Here is a 24,033-nt window from a genome sequence, read left to right as displayed (position 1 = left end):
AGTCAATGGGATTCAACAAATATTCATTGACATATGATACTGAACTGCCATCCAGAAAGGCCGTTCCTATTTCGAGTCCCACCAGGAGTATTGGAGAGTGCTTACTGCCCATCATTCTCAACGTATTTTGATGAGCACTTGTTGGATTGCTAGTGAGGTCGCCCATTTGTCTGGGCCCCTCCTGGGTGGGCATGTTCTCTGGGGATCCTCTGAGAGGAGCTGGACGCTGACCCTTGGCTGTGGCTGGTCAAGGGGCCAGCCCTTGGGGTCATCAGTTGACAGATAGGGCCTCGGGGGCAGGGCTGGGACTCAAAAGGCTGCCCCCCTCTTTACCTGTCGCTGCTCGTTGACCTCACTGTCCCTGGCTTGGGGCCTCCCTGGCTTTCTAACCGCTTCCGGGCTTTTGACTTCGCCTTTGGTGCTCCTTCTGACCGGGGTCCACCTTCGTCGGAGAGGCCTGGAGTGCAGGGGAGAATCAGAGGTCAGAGGGCAGTCACCACAGGGCTGCCCCAGAGACAGAACACACCTTTTTCTTGGTTGAGTATTAGTGCGTTATTGGGCTGCAGTCAGGATGAAAGATGATAAAATATATATTTTTAAATAATTGGTTTTCTTGGTAGAAGGTTGTTTTTCTGATTATAAAGAATATATGTATTGCAAAAAAAAGACTCAGAAGAGTCTGTCTACCACTGAAACTATAATTCTCCAATTCAGATGTTCAATTTCTGAAAAGCACGGTGCTCTGTAACAGTGGTAGGCAGATTCATAGGGAATCGTGGGTTAAAAATAGCCATGCACACACTGTAAGAGCACAGTGGAAGCCACCACCTCTAAAGCCGACCGACTGTGCCAAGGTCAAAGCCTGCCTCTCAGGTGGCCGGATCCCCTTCTCCAGTCGTTCAGGAAACGTCACTGCAGGGCAGGGGTGTTAAGGCCAACTGTCCTCGCAGTTTTAGGCCACGCAGATCCCAATTCAAGCTTTCAAACCACTTCTTCCTGGTTTAACACATCGCTTCCATTTTGAACCAAAAGCTCTCTAACAGTCTAGCCTTTCACAATTATCACGGGGCTTTGTCTTTCTCTGGTCTGGCCCCCGGCCTGTAAACCGAGGGAGAAAGGCGTAACCAATATCTTGCATCTGTACCCTCCCCACCGGTGTGCCCCGTGGTCTAGGGGCTGTGAGAAGTGATAACTGAACTGCAACACAAACGTGAATTTAAACTTCTGGATAGACAAATATAAAATATCTGAGAAGTACAGGATGTCAAGCCTTCTAGACTCTTTTCTAGGAGATCGGACATATTTAGATACATCTATTTTAAAAATTGTATCAGGCTAGACATACTGTTTACAAACTGCCTGACCATGGTTTGGACAGCTCTCCACACCAATGCACGTAGATCGACACGTCATTGTTGGTGGGTAAACTGCATGGTCTTCCTTGGTGTAGGTGCACTATAATTTATTATTAGTTCCTCATTAGAGGAAAGTTTCTTTTTAACTCATTGCTTTTGAGGATGATTAATATCCAAAGATAAAATCAGCTGGTATATTTACAGTGAAAACACAAAAATCAAGAGCCATTACCCAGCAGCTCCCTGCGGGTCCTGCTTGCTATTTCTTTAATCTCCATGCGGGACAGGGACAAGGAATGAGTGACAGGAATGGCAGCGATGCCAACGCCGATGGAAGTGGGTGGGGTGATGACCTTGGAGACTAAGGGCGATTTCAGAGGTCGCTCGATGCTTCTGCCAACAAGGTTTCTGAGTGGAATCTTGTACAGATTTTTTGACTGAATTTCACCTGAAATATGATTAAGAGAACCTCAAAACTTGAAGAAAAGTTCACATTATTTACAAAAGGATAATTTCTGGGTCCTCAACATAGCTGGCATGAAGGAAGGTTTTATGTCGCATGCTGATCTTCCAGGTCTCATTAGGAGCAATTAAGTGAGGGTGCCTGACAGCCTTGTTTTTCAAGGGCATCGTTTTCAAGGGTAAATTGGATAAAGTGCCCCCACTTCTGGTTACGCTTCATAGAACAAAAGAGTAGACGAGAAAAGCGAACAGCTGCAGCCCAGCCAGCAGCCCAGCTGCCCTGCTTGGGGAGCTCCGTGCTTGATCAGAACAAGGAGCCATAAAGACGACTGATGTGGTGAGAAGGTGGGAAAAGCGCCATGTTCAGAGCGAAGCGGTAACCACAGCAAAGGCCTCTGGGATTCAGGGGCAAAGCCAGATAGAGTGAAAGACTGGGTGTGCTGAGTAACGTGTTGGTTTGACAGCTAGATCCTTTTAGCTATAAAAACCCGCTGTATCGTTAACATCCCTGAAGGAAAAATAACTTTGCTGTCTAGCCCTCAACTCCCTTCTCCTCGTTGAAATAATTGTTTCCATAACCGGATTTTTTTTTTTTTTTTTTTTGGGTATCACAAGTTTTCTTAAGAATGCCACCAATGCATTCAGACTGCAGGTTTCTTTACGGCTTTAAATAGTGACTTCCCCGCATGTCGATATTTGACAATGAACTAGAGAAATCAGAAGGCATTAAAGATATCTATTAATAAGATAGTAAAAATTGGACTTCACCTTCCCCCAGGGAAGAAGGAAATACTGGAGTCTCTCGGCCCGGGGGTGTCTGAGGAGAGTTGTGGGCGCTGGTCCCCTTGGAGCCGCCTCCAGACGAGACCTCATTCACGGCAGCGGTGGCTGTGAAGTATATATCCGACTGGAAAGAAACAGAAAGCGTCACGATCTGCTGGGGTTACACGCCCTGCGCCACGGGCCCTCCTGTCATCACCTTCCACTGTTCCTCAAGCTCAGCTGCTACAGCCTCAGGGCGCAGGCCCGGGGAGGGGGCTTCCAGAGGAAAGCCCTGACTGCACAGTTCAGAGTTTTCCTCATCTATTTGTTGGTAAACAATAGAAAAGAGTCAATTCCCCACACACCTTCTGCAAAAACAAAACACATCACGAATTTCGCTCACAGGAGTCTCAGGCACTCGGAGCGTTAGAACTCAAAGGACCTGGGGACTCAGTCCAGGCCATTTTACAGATGGGGAAATGGATCCTTCACTCACTGATTCAGCAAACACTTGCACACACCTATACTGTGCAGGCCTGGGTGATAACGCAGTGGTGTGCTGGAGGCAGCTTGTATTGACTCATGAGTCCCGATTTACGTGCCGATTTTCAAGGATTTTGCATGTTGGCTGTTAAACACAGCCATTAATAAACTGAAAAAGGATTCTATCGAAAACAAAGGTATTAAATATCAAAATGCAACCATTCCTAATTATTTTACTACGTTTACTATTATCTCTGCTCTTGAGGTTGTTTGCATCAATGGTATCTGCATGGTGGAAATACTGTCTACTAGTGGCTACGGTACGTCTCCTCCCAGCTCTGTGTTCCATGGTGTCACATGGGACGCTTGAAACCAACTGGCGGGACAATTTACGCCATGGGAACTGGCAAATGCTACAAATCAGAGCTTCATTTGTCGTTTTGTTGACTGTCTAAACAAAGCTATGGAGAAAATGTTAATAATGAAGATTAAAATTAAGTGTGTTGAGTCGAGTGTTGAAACGGAAAGAAGTTTTGGTTTAATGACTGATTTGTGCGAGGGTGAGAAACAGTTTAAGAGTAGATCACATATTGGATTTAATGACAACAAATTTATCGGAAAAAGAATTAATGGATTGAGATATAACTCCAGCTGTAAAATCATGGTTGGACAGCAACCATGGGCGGGTTACTGATACAAGAATTCAGCAGAAATTAGCAAAAACATTTTGTGGGAGCCAATTAGCTAAATGGACTTTAAGATAAAAAGCACTGTATATTTTATTATTATTTGTAAATTGTAAGATATTTTAATTTTTATGTCAGCAAAATTTATACTATGCACTACATCAACTAATGTACGTATATACACCACACACACACCTATTTCCTGGGCAGCTGGTGGTTAAACATTGGCTAGCATGCCACTGGCGCTGTGTCGGCGAGTAAGACGCTCAGTCCCTGCTTTCACAGAACTGTCCGTGTAGTGCGGAAGCAGACAAACACGCGGTATTTGTATACACCCACCACCAAATGTGAGGCATGTCGGGAAGGAGAAGGTACCACAGGGGGTGCAGCCGGGGGACCAGCCCAGAGAGGCACGGCCAGGGAAGCCTGTGTGGGGCTGACTCGGGGGAGGGGACTAGAGCAAGACCTCCTGGATTGTGCGCCAGTGACAGAAGACACCTTGGGAAGTCATCTTCCTTCCTGCGTCCCCTGGTTTTGCTCCAATTTTGTGTTACTAGACATGGATTAGTTAGTTAGTTACAGTTTATAGGATAAAAATGCAAATTGAGGATAGAAAGCGGCAAAGGAAGAAAGTGATATTGCAAACTCTTTCTTTTCTAGACTTGGTCTGTCCTTCAGTGCACTGTGACCACTGACCTTGTCTCTGATCAGGGAGTTCTCGTCTCAGCTGACTGGTCCCCAACTGCCACCAGCACCGAATGACTCTCTTAACAAAACTAAGGAGAGGCATTTTGAAGCCCAAGGGGCCACACATAGAAACCCAACCCATGAGTCAGCTCTTTCAGATTCCTCCTGGCTCTTTGACACACAAGCAGTGTTGTCCTCATCAGCCTAACCCGATGAGAAGAAATAAAACTCCAGTTCTACTCACCCTGGAGGCCACGAGCTGCAGCTGAGGCACAACCGCCGTGTGGACCAGGTTCCCGTTCACCACCAGGCGGATCTCCATGGAGTCGGTGGTGAAGGCCAGGAGGTATGGGAAAGCACAGACTGCAAGGAGACCGGGCAGTCAGCTCCCGTCGGCTGCCTTGGGGCACATTCATCCTCACTTTTCCAGAAACTGTCATCTCTCCATCCCTCTGGCTGCTTCTCTTCTTCCTTCACAGGGCACATCCCCCAATTCTAAGAGAGCCTGCACTCCTAAGACAGCTCCCCTTAGTTGCCAAGCTCCTGCTCTAAGTAGGTGTGCGCTGGCTCCATTTCTCCTCGCCATCTTTCCTACTGCAGTCCTGCAAGCCGATCTTCTGGAGGCTCACTGCCCAGGTCCTGCGAGACTTTCTCCCAGTTGTCCACACGACAGCATGACGCACCCTCTCCTTTGGCACATGCCGTTCTGCCTGGAAACCCTGCCGTCTACTCATGCTTCATTCCCTGTTGCTTAGTCGCTCCTCCTGTCATGTATGTTTGGGCAGGGGCTGCGTCTTATTCCTCACGGTCCCTCACAGTGTCCCTCGGGTTCAGTGCGTGTGTTGAGTTGTTTGTTAAAGGTCAGCCCCTCTTCTTGGAAGCATTTTTATGACACACTGACTTTCAGGCACGGCAACTCCCTGGCTGCCCTGTGCTGCCACCTCTGCCTTTTTCACTGGCCACTTCTTTCTCTCTCTTCTTCCCACAGGCCCGTTCTGTCCCCTTGGTGAACTCATCCACTCTCCGGGCTTCACCCTGGTGACTACCACAGCCACCACTCTAGCCTTGACCTCTCAAGTGCCCTCCAGCGCTGTGGCTCAGAACATGAATGCCATTTTCAATCCCTTCTCTCTTTTTTACCCTCCTATCTAATGTGCCATCAAAGCCAGACCAGTCCTCCCAATATCTGGACTGGTTCCTCTGCTCTCCTCTCAAAACTCTATAATGTTTACCTGTCAACAAACACTTTTACTTTGAGGAAAACAGTACTAACTGGAACATTCTTGGCTCTGAGCTGACTCTCACCAGGCAGATGCCAGCTGTGGATCTTGAACCACAGAAAGGAAACACCACCACCCATGACGCTTCCATGGCAAAGTACCTGAGTTTCTATGATTCTAGACTTTCAAGCTTCAAAATATGGAAGAATGGTGCTGAATGCCTTGTGCTTCTCCCCAGCTCAGTCAGTGTTAAGGCTGGAGATCTTGCTCTCGAATTTTAGAAAAAGGAGAGTGAGGCCCAGAAATGAAAGGATCCTGAAACATACTGGTGTGCTGAGAACTGATATTTAATTGTTCTCAAATGTTCATGTGCTCAGAACTAGGAGGAACAATGGAAGACAACAGTTCCCAAAGGGGAACAAAATGAAAAACAATTAAAGAAGAAAAAGAACACGTTGAGCATTCATCATCCTCACATAATTTACGGCAATTTAGCAGCAAGCCAGCAAGTTTGCTTACACAGAACTGAACAGCTCAGATGTGCCTATGGAGGGGAAGAGCAGTGTGAGAAAGGTTATCTTACCAATCGCACAAGGAGCCTGGTTCCAACAGAACTGGAAGTCTGATGCAGAGGGTTGAACCAAAAAAGAGCCACCATTAAATGGGCAAACCTTTTTATAGATGCAACTGTCTGCAACGAAACAATAGCGACTCATTTTTGTTAGAGACGACACTCAGATAGCTGTTATCAGACAAAAGAAAAACAGACAACGAGAACAGCATCCTGTCTGCTCATTCTCTGTAAACAGCTGGATGCCAGATTCTCAGGGCCAGGAGGCAGTCGGAGCCAGAGTAATATTGACTATAAGTAATCACAGCTGCCATTCGTGGACAATTTACTATGTGCCAGACACCGAGCTTTAAAAACGCTATCCCATTTAATCTGTACAACCTTATGAAGTAGATGCTATTATTACGCTCATTTTACAGATGAGCAAATTGAGGCAAGGAGAGGGGAAGTAGCTTGTCCAAAGACTCGCAAGTACCACGTCAGGGAGAACACAGGTCTGCTTGACGGTGGAGAGGAAGGGACACCTGGTGGAGCCGTTGGATGGAGGAAGCCCTCCCGAAAGGCAGATCGCGCTCTGAGCCTCACTCGGCAGGACAAGTGCGGTGGGCGCTGTGGACTTCCCCTACGCCAACGGTTTATCAGGAAAACTTGAAGCCATACGCCTGTATCACCTTGTTGACCCTGAGCCAGCATTAGAGTACGTGAGGCCTGGTTCATTCAGTTCCCCTGTTCCTGGCCGGCTCTGAGCTTTAAACACAAATCCAGGTGTTTCAGATGCTCTTGGAGAAAGTCCATGTAGGAACAAAGGTCCCTTTTATTCCAGAACCCCCATCATGTTTTAGCCGTACAATTTTATTTTTTAATTATTTTTTAAAACAGCTCTATTGAGATCTAATTTATATACTATAAAATCCATCCATTTTAAGTGTACAATTCAATGAATTTTAGTAGAGTCCTGCACTGCACAACAATGCTTCGGTCAACAATGGACCACAAATACGACGGTGGTCCTATAAGATTAGTACCACACAGCCTAGATGTGTAGTAGGCTGTACCACCTAGGTTTGTGTAAGTCACTCTATGATGTTTGCACAGTGACGAATTCACCTAACAATGCATTTCTCAGAATGCATCCCTGTTAAGTGACACGATTGTATATTTACAGAGTTGTACGACACAATCACAATCTAATTTTATAATATTTTCATCACCCGGCAATAAAACCTCATGCCCATCAAGTAGTCACTCCCCAACCCTAGTGTTAGAATTGAAAGCTGCGATGTGGGAAGAATGTCGGTAAGACGGCAGCAGGGGGCCAGCTCAGCAGCAGCCCACAGCCCATCTGAAGCTCCCACTCTGTCAAATCCTTTGGGAATGTCCTGCCCCATCGGGGCTTAGGGACTCCTTTGATGTGACCGCTGTGCCTTATAATGCCCTTATCTTATACTGTCTTGTAATTGTTTATTTAACAGAGTCAGTTACTAGGAGAGAAGAAACTAACCAGAGTCAGTATTGTTTTGTTTAGCTACAATGGATCCACTAGGGGAGAAAAGCATTCTGGCTCTCAGCTAAAGAACTTGCTCTGAAGAAAACCAACATCAGGAAGGACCCCGATTCCCCATGGCATGGCCCCTCACCTGCTGTGCCCTCTCTGCCCCCTGCCTGGGGCTCTGGAGGCTCTGCTGCGCCTAATCTTCCCCCCTCCAACTCCGGCCCCAGGGACTTCCTCTGGCAATGCTCCCGTCTCTCCTGTGCCACCAGTTTCCCCTCTCCATTGGATCTTTCCCGACAGCCTTAAAACACACTGTTTATTCCAGCTTTTAGGAAACAAGATCCCTGACCTCTCTCCCTCCTCTCGCCCGTGTACTCTTCCTTTCTCTTTTTCCCTTAAAGCAAAATTCCCTGAAAGACTTGTCTGGATGCCGTGTTTCTATTTCCTCTTTCCCATTCTCTCCTGACCTAAGCAATCAGGCTTCTGCCCCGACTACTGCCCCAAAGACACGCTTTCTCATCAAGAATTTTCAACTCCCCCTCGTAAATCCACCAGCAGTTTTCAGACCCTGTCTCCCTTGGTGTCTGAGGCAATGACACAGTGAGTGGCTCCCTCCCTCCTTACATTGCCTTTCAGGACCCCACCCATTTTAGTCTGTCTTTCTAGCCACTCCTCAGTCTACTCTGTTAGTCTCTCCTCTCTCTCTCCCCACTTCCCCATGGGTAACCTTTAGTCTCATGACTCTCTTAAGTCATGAGTCTCTCAAGTCTCAAGTCACTTATATGCTAATGACTTCCAAGTGAGTATCTCCAGCCAGCCCTCTCCCCTGAGCTCCCCACTTGCACATCCAGTGTCTCCTCTGGGATGTTTAGGAAGCACTGACGTGTCCAAACTGAACTCTTCGTCTTTCTCCCCAAACTTGCTCTTCTTAAAGGTTCCTTCATCTCAGTAAATAGAATTCTCCATTCTTCCAGTTGTTCATGCCCAAAACTGCAGAGTATTCCTTTTCTCTTCCTCTCATATCCCACATTTGATTCGTCAGCAAATTATCTTAGTTCTCATATTTAAAACACATCTAGCATCTGACCACTTCTCAGCACCTCCACGACTGCTGTTCTGGTCCAAGCCACTGTCATCTTTCATCAGATGAGCGCAGTTGCCTCTTAACTGGCCTCCCGGCCCTCACCCGCTTCAGTTAGTTCTCCACCCTGCACCCAGAGTCTTCCTTTTACGCCTAAGTCAGATCATGTTGCCTCTTTGCTCAAAATCCTCCAGTCACTCACCAGAGTAAAATCCAAAGGCCTTTCATCTGCCAGCCCTGCCTGAATCGGGTCCTCTTTGCTGACGTCATTTTTCACCAGTCACACCCTCACTCACTCTGTTGTGGCCACAATGGTCATCCTGGGGTCACCTCGAACATACCAGAATGTTTCCTCCCCGAGGTCTTGACAACACTGGCCGTTGTCTCTGCCTGGACTCCTCGCCCCTGGTTATCTTCACGTCCCGCTCCTTGACTCCCTTCAGGTCTTCTCTCCGCTCACCTTCCAGTGCCACCTTGCTTTTTCACCTTCTCTAAACAGAGACCTGCACTCCCCACACCTGCCAACCCCGGCCCCTCCCCTCTGCTTTATTTCCCCTTAGCACTTACCACCACTTAACATACTAGGTATTTTTCTTATTTATCTTGTTAATTGTCTACCTGCCCCCTTTGAAATGTACACTCCAGGAGGGCAGGGATTTGTGTGTATTTCATTCAGGCTGAAAGCTCCAGGCAGTCGGTGCTCAGTAAGTACTTGCTGAATGAATGAACGACTCTTCTCTCCTCATCCCCACTCTGGAAGGACACAGCAGGGTTGTGTTTCTAAAGGTCCAGGTCCCTTACGCATGACTCCTCTCCACTCCCCTGTCCCACCCCAATTCCCACCAGGGGAGAGCAAACTGCTGGTGGGTTTGAGGGGGTTTGGGCTGGGGGAGACCCCAGCTCCCTGAGCACAGAACATCCTGGCCAGGTAGGGGATGGCTGTGTGTGTGCCTAGGGAGGCCAGCCCCAGCCTCAGCCTGTCTCAGAGGGGAGCTGCCTGCCTGAGAAATGGGTCACACAGGTGTGGATGAGGTGACCCAGACTGCCGTTCAGAGGCCCCTCCCCTCCCCTTTCCACGTGAATAAGCCCCAGGGATTCCAATTCAACTCCAGAGAAGCAGAGGGCCCTCCCTCCCAGCAACTCATATTGGTGGTCTCTGCACCTGAGGAGAGGGGCCTCCAAATCCGACTTAACTGATTGAGGAGAGTAAGCAAAGCGGATTTCTTGAACCCCAGAGCTGGGAAGCATGTCCACAGTCAACGTGCTGGCATCCGTGCCCGGCTCCCCCACACTGTGAGCTCACTGCCGTCCCTGGCAGGGCCTGTCACTGTTGTGTCTCTAGAGCCTAACACGTGCCTGGCACAGAGAAAGTCGTCCCTTGCGGTTAAAAAGGGCAGCCCGAATGGAGGGCCCCAGAGGCGCCAGAACGTCACTGCACAGGAAGGAGCTCAGTCTACGACCTCCACGCCTTTGACCTTCCCCATCCAGCTGGTAGAGAACAGGGTGACAGATACTATTTCTAACTTTAAATCAAATTTCTCTCAAGAAAAGTCCCTTTTGCATGTAGAAAAGTCTATGGAGGTTAAAAACTGGATTCTGAATTAATATACTGAGGAACTGGAATAAAAGGAGGAAAATAAAATCTTGCCGTGCCTGGCAATGTGTGATGGGCTTTACGTGTGGAATCCTGTTTAATCCTCACGACAGTCGTGAGCAGCAGGTTTTGCATTCTTCTGGAACGTAAGACTTAGTGAGGTTAAATATGGTCACGTCGAAAATCTAGTTTTCCTGTGTTAAAGTTATCTTTAAAACATCATCAGGCACCACAGAGTTCACCCTTAGTACTGAAATTTATTATATGCATTAAAGGTGAATCATCTCTGTGTGGTAAGGTCACAGGCAAATTTTCTTTTCTTTCTTTTTTAAGCAAAGACCGACCCTGGTATTCAACATAGAGATTAATTACAAGAAAATGAGAACATCATCAACACGCTAGACTATTTATACTTTTTTCCCCTAAAGTTTATCTTGTGAATACATTTTTCTCAAATAACATGTAATGCGAAGTTATAATCTCTATTATAAAATATTTTCATCTTTAACATATCTGAGATAAAAACTTCTCTATACAAAACTCTGAGTTTATAAAATTTATTTTTTACTTTGTTTTGCTTTTTAATCGAAAGGAACTGACTTGAATGATAAAAATCAGCTTCAAATTTGGGGGAAACAATTTTGGAAATGAAAATTATTTCATAGCAGCTTGTTAGAAAGGGCCTTTGTTGTGCAGGTGTCTGTGACCAAGACAAGAACATGGAAGAAAACAAGCCAATGACTGTGCACTGGGTGAGTGGGAGAGCATTAGAGAAGTGACCTGGGTGACTGGGGAAAACCAGCTGGTTCTCCTGGGGTTGTTCACCAGGTACCTGCCAACCTGCTGGGAGAAAGAGGAGGTGAAAAGGATTGCCAGATTTCTGACCCCAAAAAACTGGAGGAAGTGGCATGGTTTGGGAAGACCGAGGTGGGTCTGAGAGCCTCCTGGATTGCCAAGGCCTTGACCCATGTGGGATCTAAAGAGTAAAAGATTACCTTCTGATGGCCTGGTGGATCTATGAAAACAGACATACACTGATCCCATCCGGAGATGAAACCAGAGCCTAAAGCCAAGAGATGGTCAAAGCCAGGAGAAACGGAACTCCCAAGGGGCTCCATGAGACAAAGGGACCACTGGGACCACACCTGCCTAGTGCTGGACCACTCCCGCCCCCAGGAACACTGACCGCTCGAGTCAATAAGCTTCTAATTTGGTAGAGAGAGGATGTCACTCACCTTTGTTTCCATGACCCTTTTTCATTTTGGGATTCATTCTTATTCTAAAAATCTGCTCTATCTTTCTGTTCTTAACTTCTCTCCCACCTAAAATCTCCCCCATCCTTTCAAGCAGTTAAAAGAAAAAAAAACCTTCTGCATCAGTTTTTTTTTTTTCCTCCTTCTTCTTTCTTCTTCTCCCCAAAGCCCCCCAGTATATAGTTGTACATTCTAGTTGTAGGCCCTTCTGGCTTTGCTATGTGGGACGCCGCCTCAGCGTGGCCTGATGAGTGGTGCCATGTCTGCGCCCAGGATTTGAACCGGTGAAACCCTGAGCCGCCGAAGCAGAGTGCGTGAACTTAATCACTCGGCCGCGGGGCAAGCCCCCAAGAGTCCCCATCACAGACCCCCATCAGTTTTTAAAGCATTCTGCCACAAGTTTTTCTCACAGATTTTCCAATAAGGTAAAAAGGCCACACTTTAAAGGGATAAACCTCTTACAGAAATGACTTCAAACATGTGGCCCCTACTCCTCTTGTCCTGTAAACCTGGGACAGAGGGCGGCAGCAGCAGCGGCCTGGCCACCTGAGCACTGGCATCTGGACCCATGCTGGAGCTTGGGCAGCTCGGCCCTTCTCGTCAGACAGACTATTAAAGACCTGTTGTTTTGAGGAGGGTTTGTACAGGTCTGGGGATAAAATATCCTAAAAGAGCAATTTATTGTTGAAGAGGTTTTCCTTCTTGTGACTACCTTCTCCTAACTTCTTCCTCATAAATCTTGCACACTTTGAAAAACGATGTTTACAAAACAAATTTCTCTACTGATAATTAGCTTTCTCATGTTATTAATCAAAGATTAGTCAAAATATCTGACCCATGTGATACGACCAGCATCACCACTCTAAAGACAGAATTCTGGGGCCGGCCCGGTGGCTCAGTGGTTAAGTTTGCACGTTCTGCTTCAGTGGACCAGGGTTCACCGCTTTGCATCCCAGGTGCGGACCTACATACCGCTTGTCTAGCCATGCTGTGGCAGGCATCCCACATATAGAGGAAGATGGGCATGGATGTTAGCTCAGGGCCAGTCTTCCTCAGCAAAAAGAGGAGGATTGGCAGCAGATGTTACCTCAGGGCTAATCTTCCACAAGAGAAAAAAAAAAGAAAAAAGAAAAATAGAATTCTAAGCTGAAAAATGTGTTATTGTTTTAGTTAGACTAGGCAGCCAGGAAAATATCTTACTACTTTTAGCCTTAAAAAGATCCTTTTTATTGAAGTATAATACTAGCCTTTAAAATGCCGACAGTCCTTAAAGACCCTATTTGGTACCTTTGGTCTGCCTGAAACCCTGCCTGCCACCTACCCCAAACTAACCCTGCCGGGGCCAGATATGCCAGGTTAGGCTGATTTCATTTACACCTGAGCAACTGCAAAAAGTAGAATAGGAACCGTGGTAAAAACTTGGGGTGCTGGACCCAAGAAGGCTCCCCATGTGAACCCTGGCTCTGTCACTTTGTAGCTGTGTGATCTTGAGAAAGGCAGTTCCCCTCTCCAGGCCTCGGCTGCCTTATCTCTAAACTAGAGACAATCACAGGACCTGAGAATTAAAGAGACGATGACTCGAGCAGACTGAGCACAGCAGATGGCGCGCTAAGGGCTCCCTACATGGAAGCCACTGTCGTCACCACCTCATCCGGGAGAAGGCACCACAGGCAGCGCCTGCAGCACCGTCTCACCAGCAGGTCTGGGGAGTATGGGTAGCTGCAGGTAGGAATGCAATTTTTAGATGCTTCATGGATGCAATCAGGACACAGGAACGATACATCAGGTCAATCTAAGGTTAAGTCCCTTTAAAGTGACCAGAAAAAAGAACAGTTGATTTAGGAAATAAAGATAAAAACACAGTCGTCACTTACAGTTGTAACACAAGAGCAGACCGGCGTCTCCATCTTCGTACACATCAATAGCTGCAACAAAATTAACCTGCAATGAGAACGGGCAATGGTCGTGGGCCGGCTGGACACTGACGCTATTCAAAGACTTTCTCAAGTTATGAGTGTTTGGCGCGGCCCTTGGCTCTCAGGGGCTGGGGGCTCATTGCCACCTCACCAGCACCCAGAATGCCACACGGGCGGCCGTGGGTACAATACACGGTAGGCGTGAAAGAGAGAAATGTCTCTTCCTTCTGCACTGGGATTTTCCCACGGACCTTCCACACCCTTTGAGAAGCTCTGGTGGGCCTCTCTACTCTATTACGACCCACAGAGTGAGCTTTGGTTCACAAAGCTTTTTCATGTGAGTTATTCATTTCCTTCTCACATCAACCCTGGAAAGTAGAGGGATTTATTCCTGTTTTACAGATGAGGAAAGTGAGGCTCAGAGAGGTGAAGTCACTCGAGGCCCTCAGCTAGGAGTTGCCACAGGCAAGCTGTGAACCGGCTCTCTGGTTCTTTTCCTACCTTACCCCTCTCGCACTTCAGCCAGGCTTCTTCCTGCCTCAAACACGGAGGGTCTTTGACCCTTTGACTCGTAAAAGCATCATGTTTACACTTCTATTCCCTCTCTCTCCTTCACTTCAAGGGAGGAAGCATGGTGCAGTGAAAAAAGGGCGTCAGAGGATCCAGTTCTGGGACCTGGGCAAACTCACCTCTCTGGGCCTCAGTTTCTGCATCTGAGAATAGGGTGTGCAACCTGATGATGTCCTTGGTTCCTCTTGAGTTTCCAAGCTCTGAGCCTCCAAAACTCTCCTGCTACTTCCGCACTTGTGTTCTCAACCCTTACAGTGCCGCCTCCCACACCATCAGGGAAAATGCCCTCTTTGAGCTCAACAAAGATTTCCTTCTCCCCAACCTGAGGGCCTTTGGCCAATGCTCATCTCTCTACCCAATTCTCTGCAGCCTGTGACATGTGACATCTCCTCCCTCCTGTCCTCTCTCCCACTTCAGATTATTCTTCCGCTTTTGGGCTCTTCTCTCATTTAGTAAAATGCCCACCTTCTAGCTTCAAATTTTACTATGTGCTCAAAATCTCTAAAGCTACCACCTCAGGCACACATTCTCCTCAGCGCTCCAGTCCACATCTCTGTCTTCTGTTCCATCATATGCAATAGGTTCCATATGTAAGAAACGCAGGAGGCAGTTTGTGGGAGCGGGCAGGAGCTCGGACCCTGGTCAGACAGACCCGAGTTAAAATCCAGCCTGTACCACTTACTGCCCCTGTGGTTTGTGGCAAATGGCTTAACCTCTGGCCTCAGGTCTTCATCCCTGAGCTGGTATAATGATAATGCTGACTCTGCTGGATTGTAATGAGAATTCCAGGAGACAAGGCAAAGGTTTTCACCTAGGGCCTGACAGATAATCAGCCCTCAAGGAAGGCTATTATCTTTCCCTCACGCATGACTAGTTTCCTCCTAAATCTGCTCCTTTTTGTTAGCAGAACTATCCCCAAAGTCTCACCCTAGTGCAGCAGCAGCAGCCTTTTCTGTGTCTCTCAGATGTCTATGTGTGTCACTGCTGCCGCCCCGGCGAGGCCCGACCTCCCCAGGCTGGAGCGCGCGCTCTCTCCCACCCCTGCCAGTCTCTGCACTGCCCGGGAGCATGGGCACCTCCCCCGGGCCCTCTGCCCACCCAGCCCTCCTGCTCACTGGTGTCACCAAAACGCAGCCTTCTCCTCCAAACAGTCTCACCACGGTGCTGAAGCCCTCACTGGCCGCCCTCAGCCAAGGCCTCCGCCTTGGCTCTGGCAGTCCCTCGGATGGAACCTCTATCCCACCCTGATCCACCCTTTCCCACCGTCACTGTCCTAGGTGCCATTATGCATGCAGAAATGAACGTGGCAGGGTCTCACGTCTCAAGAAAAACAATCAGAAAGATTGTACATAGCGCAAGGTATAATGGGGCAAATGCCATAATCAAGAGTTGTGGGAGCTTTGCAGGGGTTGGGGGACAGTGAGGCCCAGAGGTCAAGAGTGCCGACTCTGGGATCAGAAGGACTTGGGGGTCAAACCCCAAATAACTCCTCCACTGCCATATATGATACCTGTCTATTTTAAAGCTCTGCATGGCACGCACCACTGTCTGGGGTTCCCTTCTTTGTTTGTTTACCGGACCCCTCCTCCCCACTAGAATGTAAGCTTCACGAAGCAGAGGCCGTGCTGTGCTGTTCATCGTTACATCCTCAGCGCCTAGATCAGGGCTGGGCAGTAGCAGGAGCAGAAGAAACACTTACTGAGTGTACAAGTGAATAAAAGAAATCCTACCTCTGTCACTTTAGAGGTATAGACACTCAGGCCAATTGTTTAACCCCTCAGAACCTCGGTTTCTTCATTTGTGAATGGAGATGATAAGAGCTGGAGTCCTACAGGGGCTGAGGATGCTCACCTCATAATAAGTGAGGTCACTTATGGCACAGGGCCAGCAACTCGGTAAATGCCCACTAAATGTCAGCTGGCGGCACTGTTTACCTGTGGAACCGGCACCAGTGGATCCATTACAGGAAGGAACAGCCCTTGAGCCTCCTCAGCCCCCTGAAGGGAACCTTCCTGAGCCCACCACTCTGACTTAGAATCACTTCCTCCTCAGGTGTTCCCATACTTGCCGGTTTGGCGACACTTATCTCAGCCAGAGGCTTTGAGCCGTCGCGGGCATGGACAGTGTCTGCTCTGCCAGACTGTGGACTTCCCGAGGGGAAGGGCCAAGTGCTACCACTTTGTAGCCTGGACCTGCTCTCCCCACCAGGCTTTGTGACATGGCTGCCACGGCACGCCAGGTTGAAGGGCACAGCCCTCAGAGGCAGCCTGGATTCTTGCCTGCCTCTGCTACTTACTAGCTGTGTGGTTTTGGGTAAATCAGCGATTTCTCCTTTCTGAGCTTCAGTTTCCTTTTTGGCAAAAATGGGGAAGTGAATAGTACTTTCCCCACAGATTGTTGGGAAAATTTTGTGAGATGATGCTTACAAAGTGCTCTAGCGCCAGGGCCTGGTACCTAGAAGTGGCCATTCAGCGGTGGCCGTGTTTATTCTAACTGCAGGAGGGCTAACGGCAGTGGGAAAGGCGGAACTGGACGGCTTTGAGTTTAGAGGTAAGGCCTGTGTGTGTGTTTGGGGCGGGAGAGGCAGGCGGCAGGCACGGGAGGAGAGGAAGTGCAGGCAGCCTTTCAGACCTCGGTCTGTGCACGGAATCTGAATCCATGCACGAGACTCAGGGTGCGGGGCAGGCCATGGTGGAGCTCCAGCCAGGGGGCTGGATTCAGGGACAGAGACCACGGCTGGGAATTGATCACTTCCTCCTCGTGTACTACATAGAGTTTTGTTCAGACCTTTATTAACACAGCACAGCGAGACCCATTTCAGGCTGCGATGCATACGTCGGGCCCTTTCCCGGGTGAGGGGCCTGGCAGGAGTCAGTCTCTGCAGCACTGTTTCTTGCCCGGGTGAGGACATGAGAATCAACCAGAGAGTTTTAAAAAATGCATATTCTGGGTTCTCGCTCCTAGAGCTGCTGAGACGGCAGGTCTAGGGTAGGACAGAGGCATTGGCTTTTTAATTTTTATTTTATTAAAAGTAAGTAGTTCATTTTATTGGCATTTTAAAATGCTAAAAGTAACATATGGTGGTTGTGAGAATTCAAAACACAGACTTGTAACAAGTGAAGTCTGCACCCCGACTTCCACAGCCCCAGCTAAAAGTTCAAGGCAGCCACTGTTAGGTCAGTGTCTGGCCTTCCCATGCAGATCCGAGGTGAGCTCTAAACTGAGACCCACTGGGTTCTGGGCAGATGGTCAAGGTGGGGACTTGGGCCCAGCAAATAAGCCAGAGACCCAGACCAGCCCCCCCCACCCGAGATCCCTGAAGGGAACCTTCCTGGCCCCACCACTTTGAGTTAGAACCACTTCCTCGTCAGGTGTCCTAGTTTCAGGTCTGCAGTTCCTTCCAGAGGAGACCTTTGCTTTGGGAATGAGGCCACTGCCGGCCGCCGGAGCTGGGGCAGGAGGTCACAGTAGGCCTGTCGGTGACACGAGCTTGATGTTGACCTTTGGAATGCTGCTTGGTGCTTCTTAAACATTTCCTCTCTTGAATTAGGATCGTCCTAGACCTTGAATTGAGGCTGAAGACTGAATTGGGCATTGAGTGGCCTTGGCTGGGAAGAGAGGAGGAATGGGGGCAGGCAAGCAGGCCAGCCCAATCACACTGGTGCGGGCACAGAGCAGGCAGGCAGTGAGTGTGACCTGAATGACACGGAAATCCCCGACCACCTGAGGTCTCTCTCCTGCCTCCACTGCACTCGGGGCCTGTGGTGCAGCCACAGCTTGGTAAAAAGTTGTGCCATTCCCGCAGGGCCTGTTTCTGACTGGCTATTAGGAAACACATTGTTCATTACCTTTTTCATTTCTCTGGGGCTTATCTTCCCAATTAGACAGTAAATTCCTTGCAAAGACGAGTCACTGTATCTAAGGGTCTCTGTCTGCTCAGCAAATACTCAGCAGCTGCTAACTTACCAGCAGAGGAAATACGTACACTGACCCACTCACATCCACAGAAAGGCTTAAAAACATTAAAACAAATTTTCTCTTAGGGAAAAGCTTTGTATCTTCATTTTAAAAAGCATATTGAAGAAAAGGCAGACCATTTTAGAATTGTTCCTTATAGCTTTTAGAAAAACAAAACAAAGAAGTCATCACAGAAAACTGTCTTTGACTCAATTTTTCCCAGGCCTTCACGAATCAAGAGAAAAAAAGTCCACAAACACTCTAATGAATTATCAGGGTATTAAATATAAGTGAATAATAATAATCACCAGAAAAAGCAGGTTAAGTCTTAGGAAACCAGCTGCCAAGGAAAGGACTGATGGCACGGACTGAGTAGGCCATGACTTTTCTGCCTCTTTTGGTTGGTCGCACAGAGGGTTTTGAAGAGCAAGAAGGGGCAAGAACTTTTAAGGACCAAAATGGGCCCTTTCTCCCCAGAAGTCAGCAGGCTGGAAGAGGTTTTAGGTTTCCAGCAACTAGGATGCAGGTGCTGTCCTCCTGGCTTTAAATTAGGAAGTTTCAGGATAGATTCATTCTCCTAGGTCCATATTGGCATCACCTGAGAGAGATTTAAAACATACTGATTCCCAAGTACCACATGCCCAGAAATTCTGATTTAACTGATTTGGAGTGAGGTCAGAGCACTGATCTTTCTAAAGCTTTCCGGACAATTTCAGTCAGGGTGAGAAGCAGTCTATACCAGTGGTGCCCAAACTTGTCTGAGCATCAGAATCACCTGGGGATAGTTTAAAATTTCCGAAGCCCAGGCCACACCTGAGACCAGTGACGTCTCTGCAGGTGGGACACGGGCATCAGGGGTTATGAAGATCCTCAGATGACTCCAATTGCAGACAAGTTTTGGCACCAGCAGTATATACATTAGAGAAATGACAGGCTGATCTGTGATTGATAACAGCTGAAAACAAGAAGGCCTCCTAATCTAGACTTTTCGATTAAAATCTTGCTCTCATTGGGTGTTAGGTCTTCTTAATACAGTAATTAGCAATTTTAATGAATATTTATGTAGGGCATGTCCTAACACAAGTTGTATTTTTTATTTCTTATAAGGCATAACCAGAAAGAATTCCACAGTCTCTTTGACCTAGCTGAACAGGACTGGGGAAACCTGCGGGTTTGGGAGCTCTCTTGCAAACTTCAGGTGGCTCAAGTGTCATCAGGCTTTGCCCTGCTTCACAGCAATAAACAGGCTGAAGAGTTCTGTAGTCTTCGGAGCAGTTCCAGTGACAGACAAGCCACGAGGTCTCAGGGTGGAGAGTGCTCACCGCCCTCCAGGGGCGATAATGATCAGACCCCACACAGTCATCTTTAGAGCTTTGGTGCGGTTTCGAGTGGGCCCTAGATTTTGTCCAAAGCCAGAAGATCATTGCTCTCTGTGCAGTTCAGGCCAGGGGGTGTAGACCCCCAGTGCTGATTCCTCTTTCTCTCTCCTAATGGTGCTCCGTCCCTTCTTCCTTTCCTAACGGGCCTCTAAGGGGATGGAGACAGGGCCACACCCTCCCCAGCCAGCCAGGCCCCAAGCTTTGAGTCTGCAGGGCCACTGAGGGTAACCTTATTCTCCAAAGGTCTTTCCAGCATGAATTACCAAACCAATGTTGTCATTTATTTCGTTATTTGTATTTAGCTTTTTGACTCTTCATTCCTTTTTTAAAATTGGAAAGGATGGAATGGCAGGGGGAGATCTGGAAAAACTGAACAGGGCAATGAGGCCATTATATTAGACTGAGCCACTGTGACCGACAAAAACAGAAACTTCACGTGGTGCAGCCTAAACAGTATATCACATAATACTGCTATGACAAATAGTAACATCATTTTAAAGAAATCCTAATCATGGCATCGCAAAGTTAGAAGACACAACTCCTAGTCTTCTTTGCTTCCCACTTGCCCCTTATCTGTCAGCTCACCCTGTTGGCCTCCACGTGGTGCAGCCTGAAGGCCTCCCCCGTGCTCTCGTTCACCACATCAAACTGGTGTCGATAAGCCACACAGATGAGATTGTCACTCTCTTCCGTTGGCCCATCTACTAAGGTCATCACCGCAGGAGAGTCGGACAGACAGATCTCCTGTGTGGTTGATGAGGACACAGGAGAAAGGGGTTAGGACACAGAGCAGCCGTCTTCATATCAAGCCCCCACTGCCCCCGGCTGCCCCCCAGGAGGACCCTCCCCAGGCTCCCACGGAGCCCTGTGCCTGCGGGGAACGCAGCGATGGGGGGGGGGTGGGGGGGGAAGGAGGAGGAATCGCATCAGACTTCTCCCTCCCCCAACCATCCTCAAGACTCACACCTCCGCCCACTGCAAAGGGGAGAGGCCAGAAACAGCCCTACAAAACTGAGTCAACAGGGTGGCCTGCATTAGCCCTCAGATAGTCCGGTCCTGTCCTGTGATTTAATAATAATGACAATAACAATAATAATAAATAATAATAATCGCTAACCTTGTTGAGCATTGAATGCAGTGCCAGGCACTGTTCTCATTGAATCCTCGTAACAAGCTTATGAAGTAGGTAATGCTATTATTCTGTTTTACAGATGAGGAAACTGAGGCTCAACGGTCACGTGAGTTGCCTACAGTCACATAGTTTTTATACATGGTAGAGCCAAGATTTGAACTCAGGAAATCTGATTTCAGAGCTCATACTCCACATAAATATACATGCTCTATATAAACATTCATTAAAATTGCTAATTACTGTATTAAGATGACTAATACCCAATTAGAGCAGATTTTAACTTAGCTGTTATGCTGTTCGGTTCCCTGGAATTGAATATTAGCAGAAACTGATATGCATAATTCAAGAGACTTTAACTCTAGGCAAGAATAATTTCTCAGCCTCCCAAAGGCATACTCTGCCTTAGTAGCCAATGTTTGACACATTTCACACCTTAACGTCCCACAGTTTTTAAAAAGATGGAAATGGTAAGATCAAGGAAGGAGCTTGACCCTGGAGGAGGCTTCTCTCCAAGGTTCTACCCTCAATGGATTGGCAAATCCTACCGACTGAGGCAAGCACAGCAGCTCTGCCCACCGCTTCGTGCCACCTCTCCAGCCACCAAAGCCACCACCATCTCTTGCTAGGATCCTGCGGTAGCCTCTTAGCAGGACTCCTCATTTCCACTCTTGGCCCCTATGCTCTCCTTTGTCCAGGAGCCAGAACAGTCTTTTTAAAACATGCCACTTGTCTGCTTCAAACCTTCCAATGGCTTCCCCTCTCACTCAGAGTCAAAGCCAAAGTCCTTGCAGTGGCCTCCAGGGCTTGAGAGAATCTGGTCCCCGTCCTCTCTGACAGCCTCTTGACTGTGCCTTGAACGGGGCCTTGACTGGCTGCTCCTTCTGCCCGGAACACCCTCTCCCCAGATTCCTCACCACTCACTCCCATATCTCCTCTGGATCTCTGCTCAAAGGCAACCTCTTCAGAGGGGGCTTCCTGGACATCCTTCCTAAAATGGACCCCGCCTCCCTGCTCCACTGTCCTCTGTCCCCTTACCCTGCTTTATTGTTGTCCTCAGGCTTCATAGATTCACTTATTTCTGTGATCCTGAAACTAGAAGGTCCTGTCCAGGGGCAGAGAGACTTTGTTTTGTCCCCTGCTGCATCCCCAGTACCTGGAATAGCAGCACCTACAGGTGTGCATGGCATGGATGAGCTGGACGGAGGAGGGAAAGCCCTATTTGCCTTAGTCCCCTGGGAGACACTAGGCATCAGGCAAGGGCTTCCCTAGTTGGTTACCAAGCTGTGGGACAACCCCAGTGGGTGACAGACTCTGGGTGGAAGGAGAGAGTCTGCCACGTGACACCCTGGCCAGGAGCGAAGGGACTTGAAGAGAAAACCCACCCTGATGTACTGGAATTCCTCCACAGGTGACTCCGACAGGGGAGACAGGAGTGGGACGCTCGTGACCCCGCTCGGCTTGTTGTGTTTCCTCGTGATCAGAAGCAGTTTATTCCGAATTGCAACTACGATCCTCAGCTCTCTGCTATGGTGAGTGTTAATGGCATACAAGTGGCAGCCTGGAAGAGAAGTAAGTGATGCTGAACACGTGACAAGAGGTTGGAAGTCCCCGGGCCTTGACAGCTCAGCAATATCTAAGAACTCTGGAGATTAAGTATAACCTAGTGAAATGACTAAGAATGTTCTTGCCACCAGGCAAAATGGAACTTGAAATACAAACTGGGTCAAGTTACAGGAAAATTAAGCAAGTCATATACCCTCTTTTTTAGAGTTTGTGGGCTTAGCTCCATACTCATTCCACGATATGAATTAAAGTGAGGGCTGATCAAAGCTGCAGAAAGCAAAGGCTAAAATTCTCTTTTCATGCATTTGCTAACAGAGCTTAACTCACCTCCAGAACTTGTTACATAGGCCTAGGGTTTCCTCTAGTCCTCAAAACATTTTTCTATCGCTCAGGTTCCCTTAGGGAACCAGTGATGCTATCTTTGTGATGTTTCTCAGTAAAAACCAAACCAATGAAATCCAATTCCTACTCCTTTTTATTTTCAGTAAAATCTGGGCAGTCTGAGAAAAAGATTAATTGAACAGAAACCACTAAAATATGAAGAATCGAGCTACCTTTCGTCTTCTCAAGCTTGTTCTCTCTGCACTCACACTTGCTCTTCACAGCCTGTTTGCCCTCGATGCCCTTCTGCACAGCACTCAGCCTGAAGACAAAGAGGCGGGCGTCTTTTCCTGGTGAAGACAAAGCAGATGGAGGAGGAGATGAAGGGAAAAGTAAAATGACCTGGAAGAGCTGAAAGAGCAGACTGTGTGGGAAAACTGCTGCTAGGGGAATTAGGATTTGGAATGTTCTAGAATTCGAGAGAAACTCCACACTGCCTTGACCTAACAGTGCATTTAAGGATGCCCCCCCTTCTCTCCCTCACCGTCCCCTCCTCAGAGAACAAATAGGCCACCCAGGAACCCTGAGCACTGGGCACCAGGAGAAGAAACAGCTGGCACAACCCATGGAATCAGACCCCCACGACCCTCGGTGTCGGCCGCAGAAGGCTGCATGCTTTCCTCCCTTCAAGAGATCACCGCCGGAGGGGGATACCACCTTTGTCTGCTCTGAGAATCAGAAGGTCCAGCGTCTCGAGCACATGCATCTGCTTCACTGGCAGAGTTTTGTCAAACACTGGCACTGACGGAAGGTCATCTGGAAAAGGAAACCTGGTTATACAACGCTGCAACCCAGCCCACACTTTCTAGAACCTACAGAATGTGCCCGTGGGTAGTTTTGGACCCCAGTTCTCGAGGCAAGGAAGGAGGTCAGCTTCTAAAGCTTTCATAAGGGCTCCATAATAAGTTTAAGCACGGTTCTCCTCTTAGCTCAGGGAGAAAGATGCTATTCTTTCCCAAAGGCATTTGGGACTCTCTGAGGAGCACAGCGGCAGGGCACGCAACTTATATTCTTCTCCTCAAGGTTTATCCAAGAAAAAACAGCATCTCTCAATGCTAGTGTTCACTGGGGTGGCACCAAAGGACTGAACACAAGTTAAAAAAAAAAATTTAAATGCTCGGCCATTTCTCTTAAGTATTTTCTGATTTTTGTGATGTTTGAAACTGTATCATCTCTTAGGTTATTTTGTGTATTTCTCAGAAAAGCAAATTAATATTTCCTTTTGTATTTAAAATAAATACAAACACACCCTATTCCAACATGCCCTATGTCTGTATCAATAGTGGTTTACCTATAATTTTTCAGTATTTCTCCATTTGGGAATATGAAATCTCCTTTTTAGATAAATGTAAAATAAGAGAGAAATATCACTTAAATTGCCCAAACAGGAAAAAAACTAATTTTAGTGGCAACGTTCAGGAAGATGTCAGGTAAATGGATGACTAAAGACGTTGCAGTTACACATAGGATGTGTTTTTAAGCTTACTTA

The 24,033-nt window shown here is 47.8% G+C and overlaps 1 protein-coding gene and 1 long non-coding RNA gene across 2 annotated transcripts in view; one reads left to right on the top strand and one right to left on the bottom strand.

Moving 5' to 3' along the window:
* The window catches only part of GARNL3 (GTPase activating Rap/RanGAP domain like 3), a 148,048-nt gene that overhangs the window by 2,036 nt on the left and 121,979 nt on the right, over positions 1-24,033 (bottom strand). Inside the window, exons 20-29 of the mRNA XM_046643693.1 lie at positions 23,202-23,300; positions 22,718-22,834; positions 21,983-22,158; positions 20,054-20,212; positions 13,521-13,587; positions 6,239-6,346; positions 4,680-4,798; positions 2,586-2,724; positions 1,588-1,803; positions 334-457 (exon numbers count right to left, since the gene is read on the bottom strand). Coding sequence (XP_046499649.1) covers positions 334-457; positions 1,588-1,803; positions 2,586-2,724; positions 4,680-4,798; positions 6,239-6,346; positions 13,521-13,587; positions 20,054-20,212; positions 21,983-22,158; positions 22,718-22,834; positions 23,202-23,300 — 1,324 coding nt within the window. The remainder of the gene's footprint in view (positions 1-333; positions 458-1,587; positions 1,804-2,585; positions 2,725-4,679; positions 4,799-6,238; positions 6,347-13,520; positions 13,588-20,053; positions 20,213-21,982; positions 22,159-22,717; positions 22,835-23,201; positions 23,301-24,033) is intronic.
* On the top strand, positions 16,583-23,161 carry LOC124228847 (uncharacterized). Its single transcript, XR_006885804.1, has 3 exons — positions 16,583-16,682; positions 22,009-22,129; positions 22,649-23,161. It is a non-coding gene; the product is annotated as an uncharacterized LOC124228847 (long non-coding RNA).

Source organism: Equus quagga, chromosome 1, assembly GCF_021613505.1.
Source record: "Equus quagga isolate Etosha38 chromosome 1, UCLA_HA_Equagga_1.0, whole genome shotgun sequence".
Lineage (NCBI taxonomy): Eukaryota > Metazoa > Chordata > Mammalia > Perissodactyla > Equidae > Equus > Equus quagga.
This window is presented reverse-complemented; position numbering and strand designations above follow the sequence as displayed.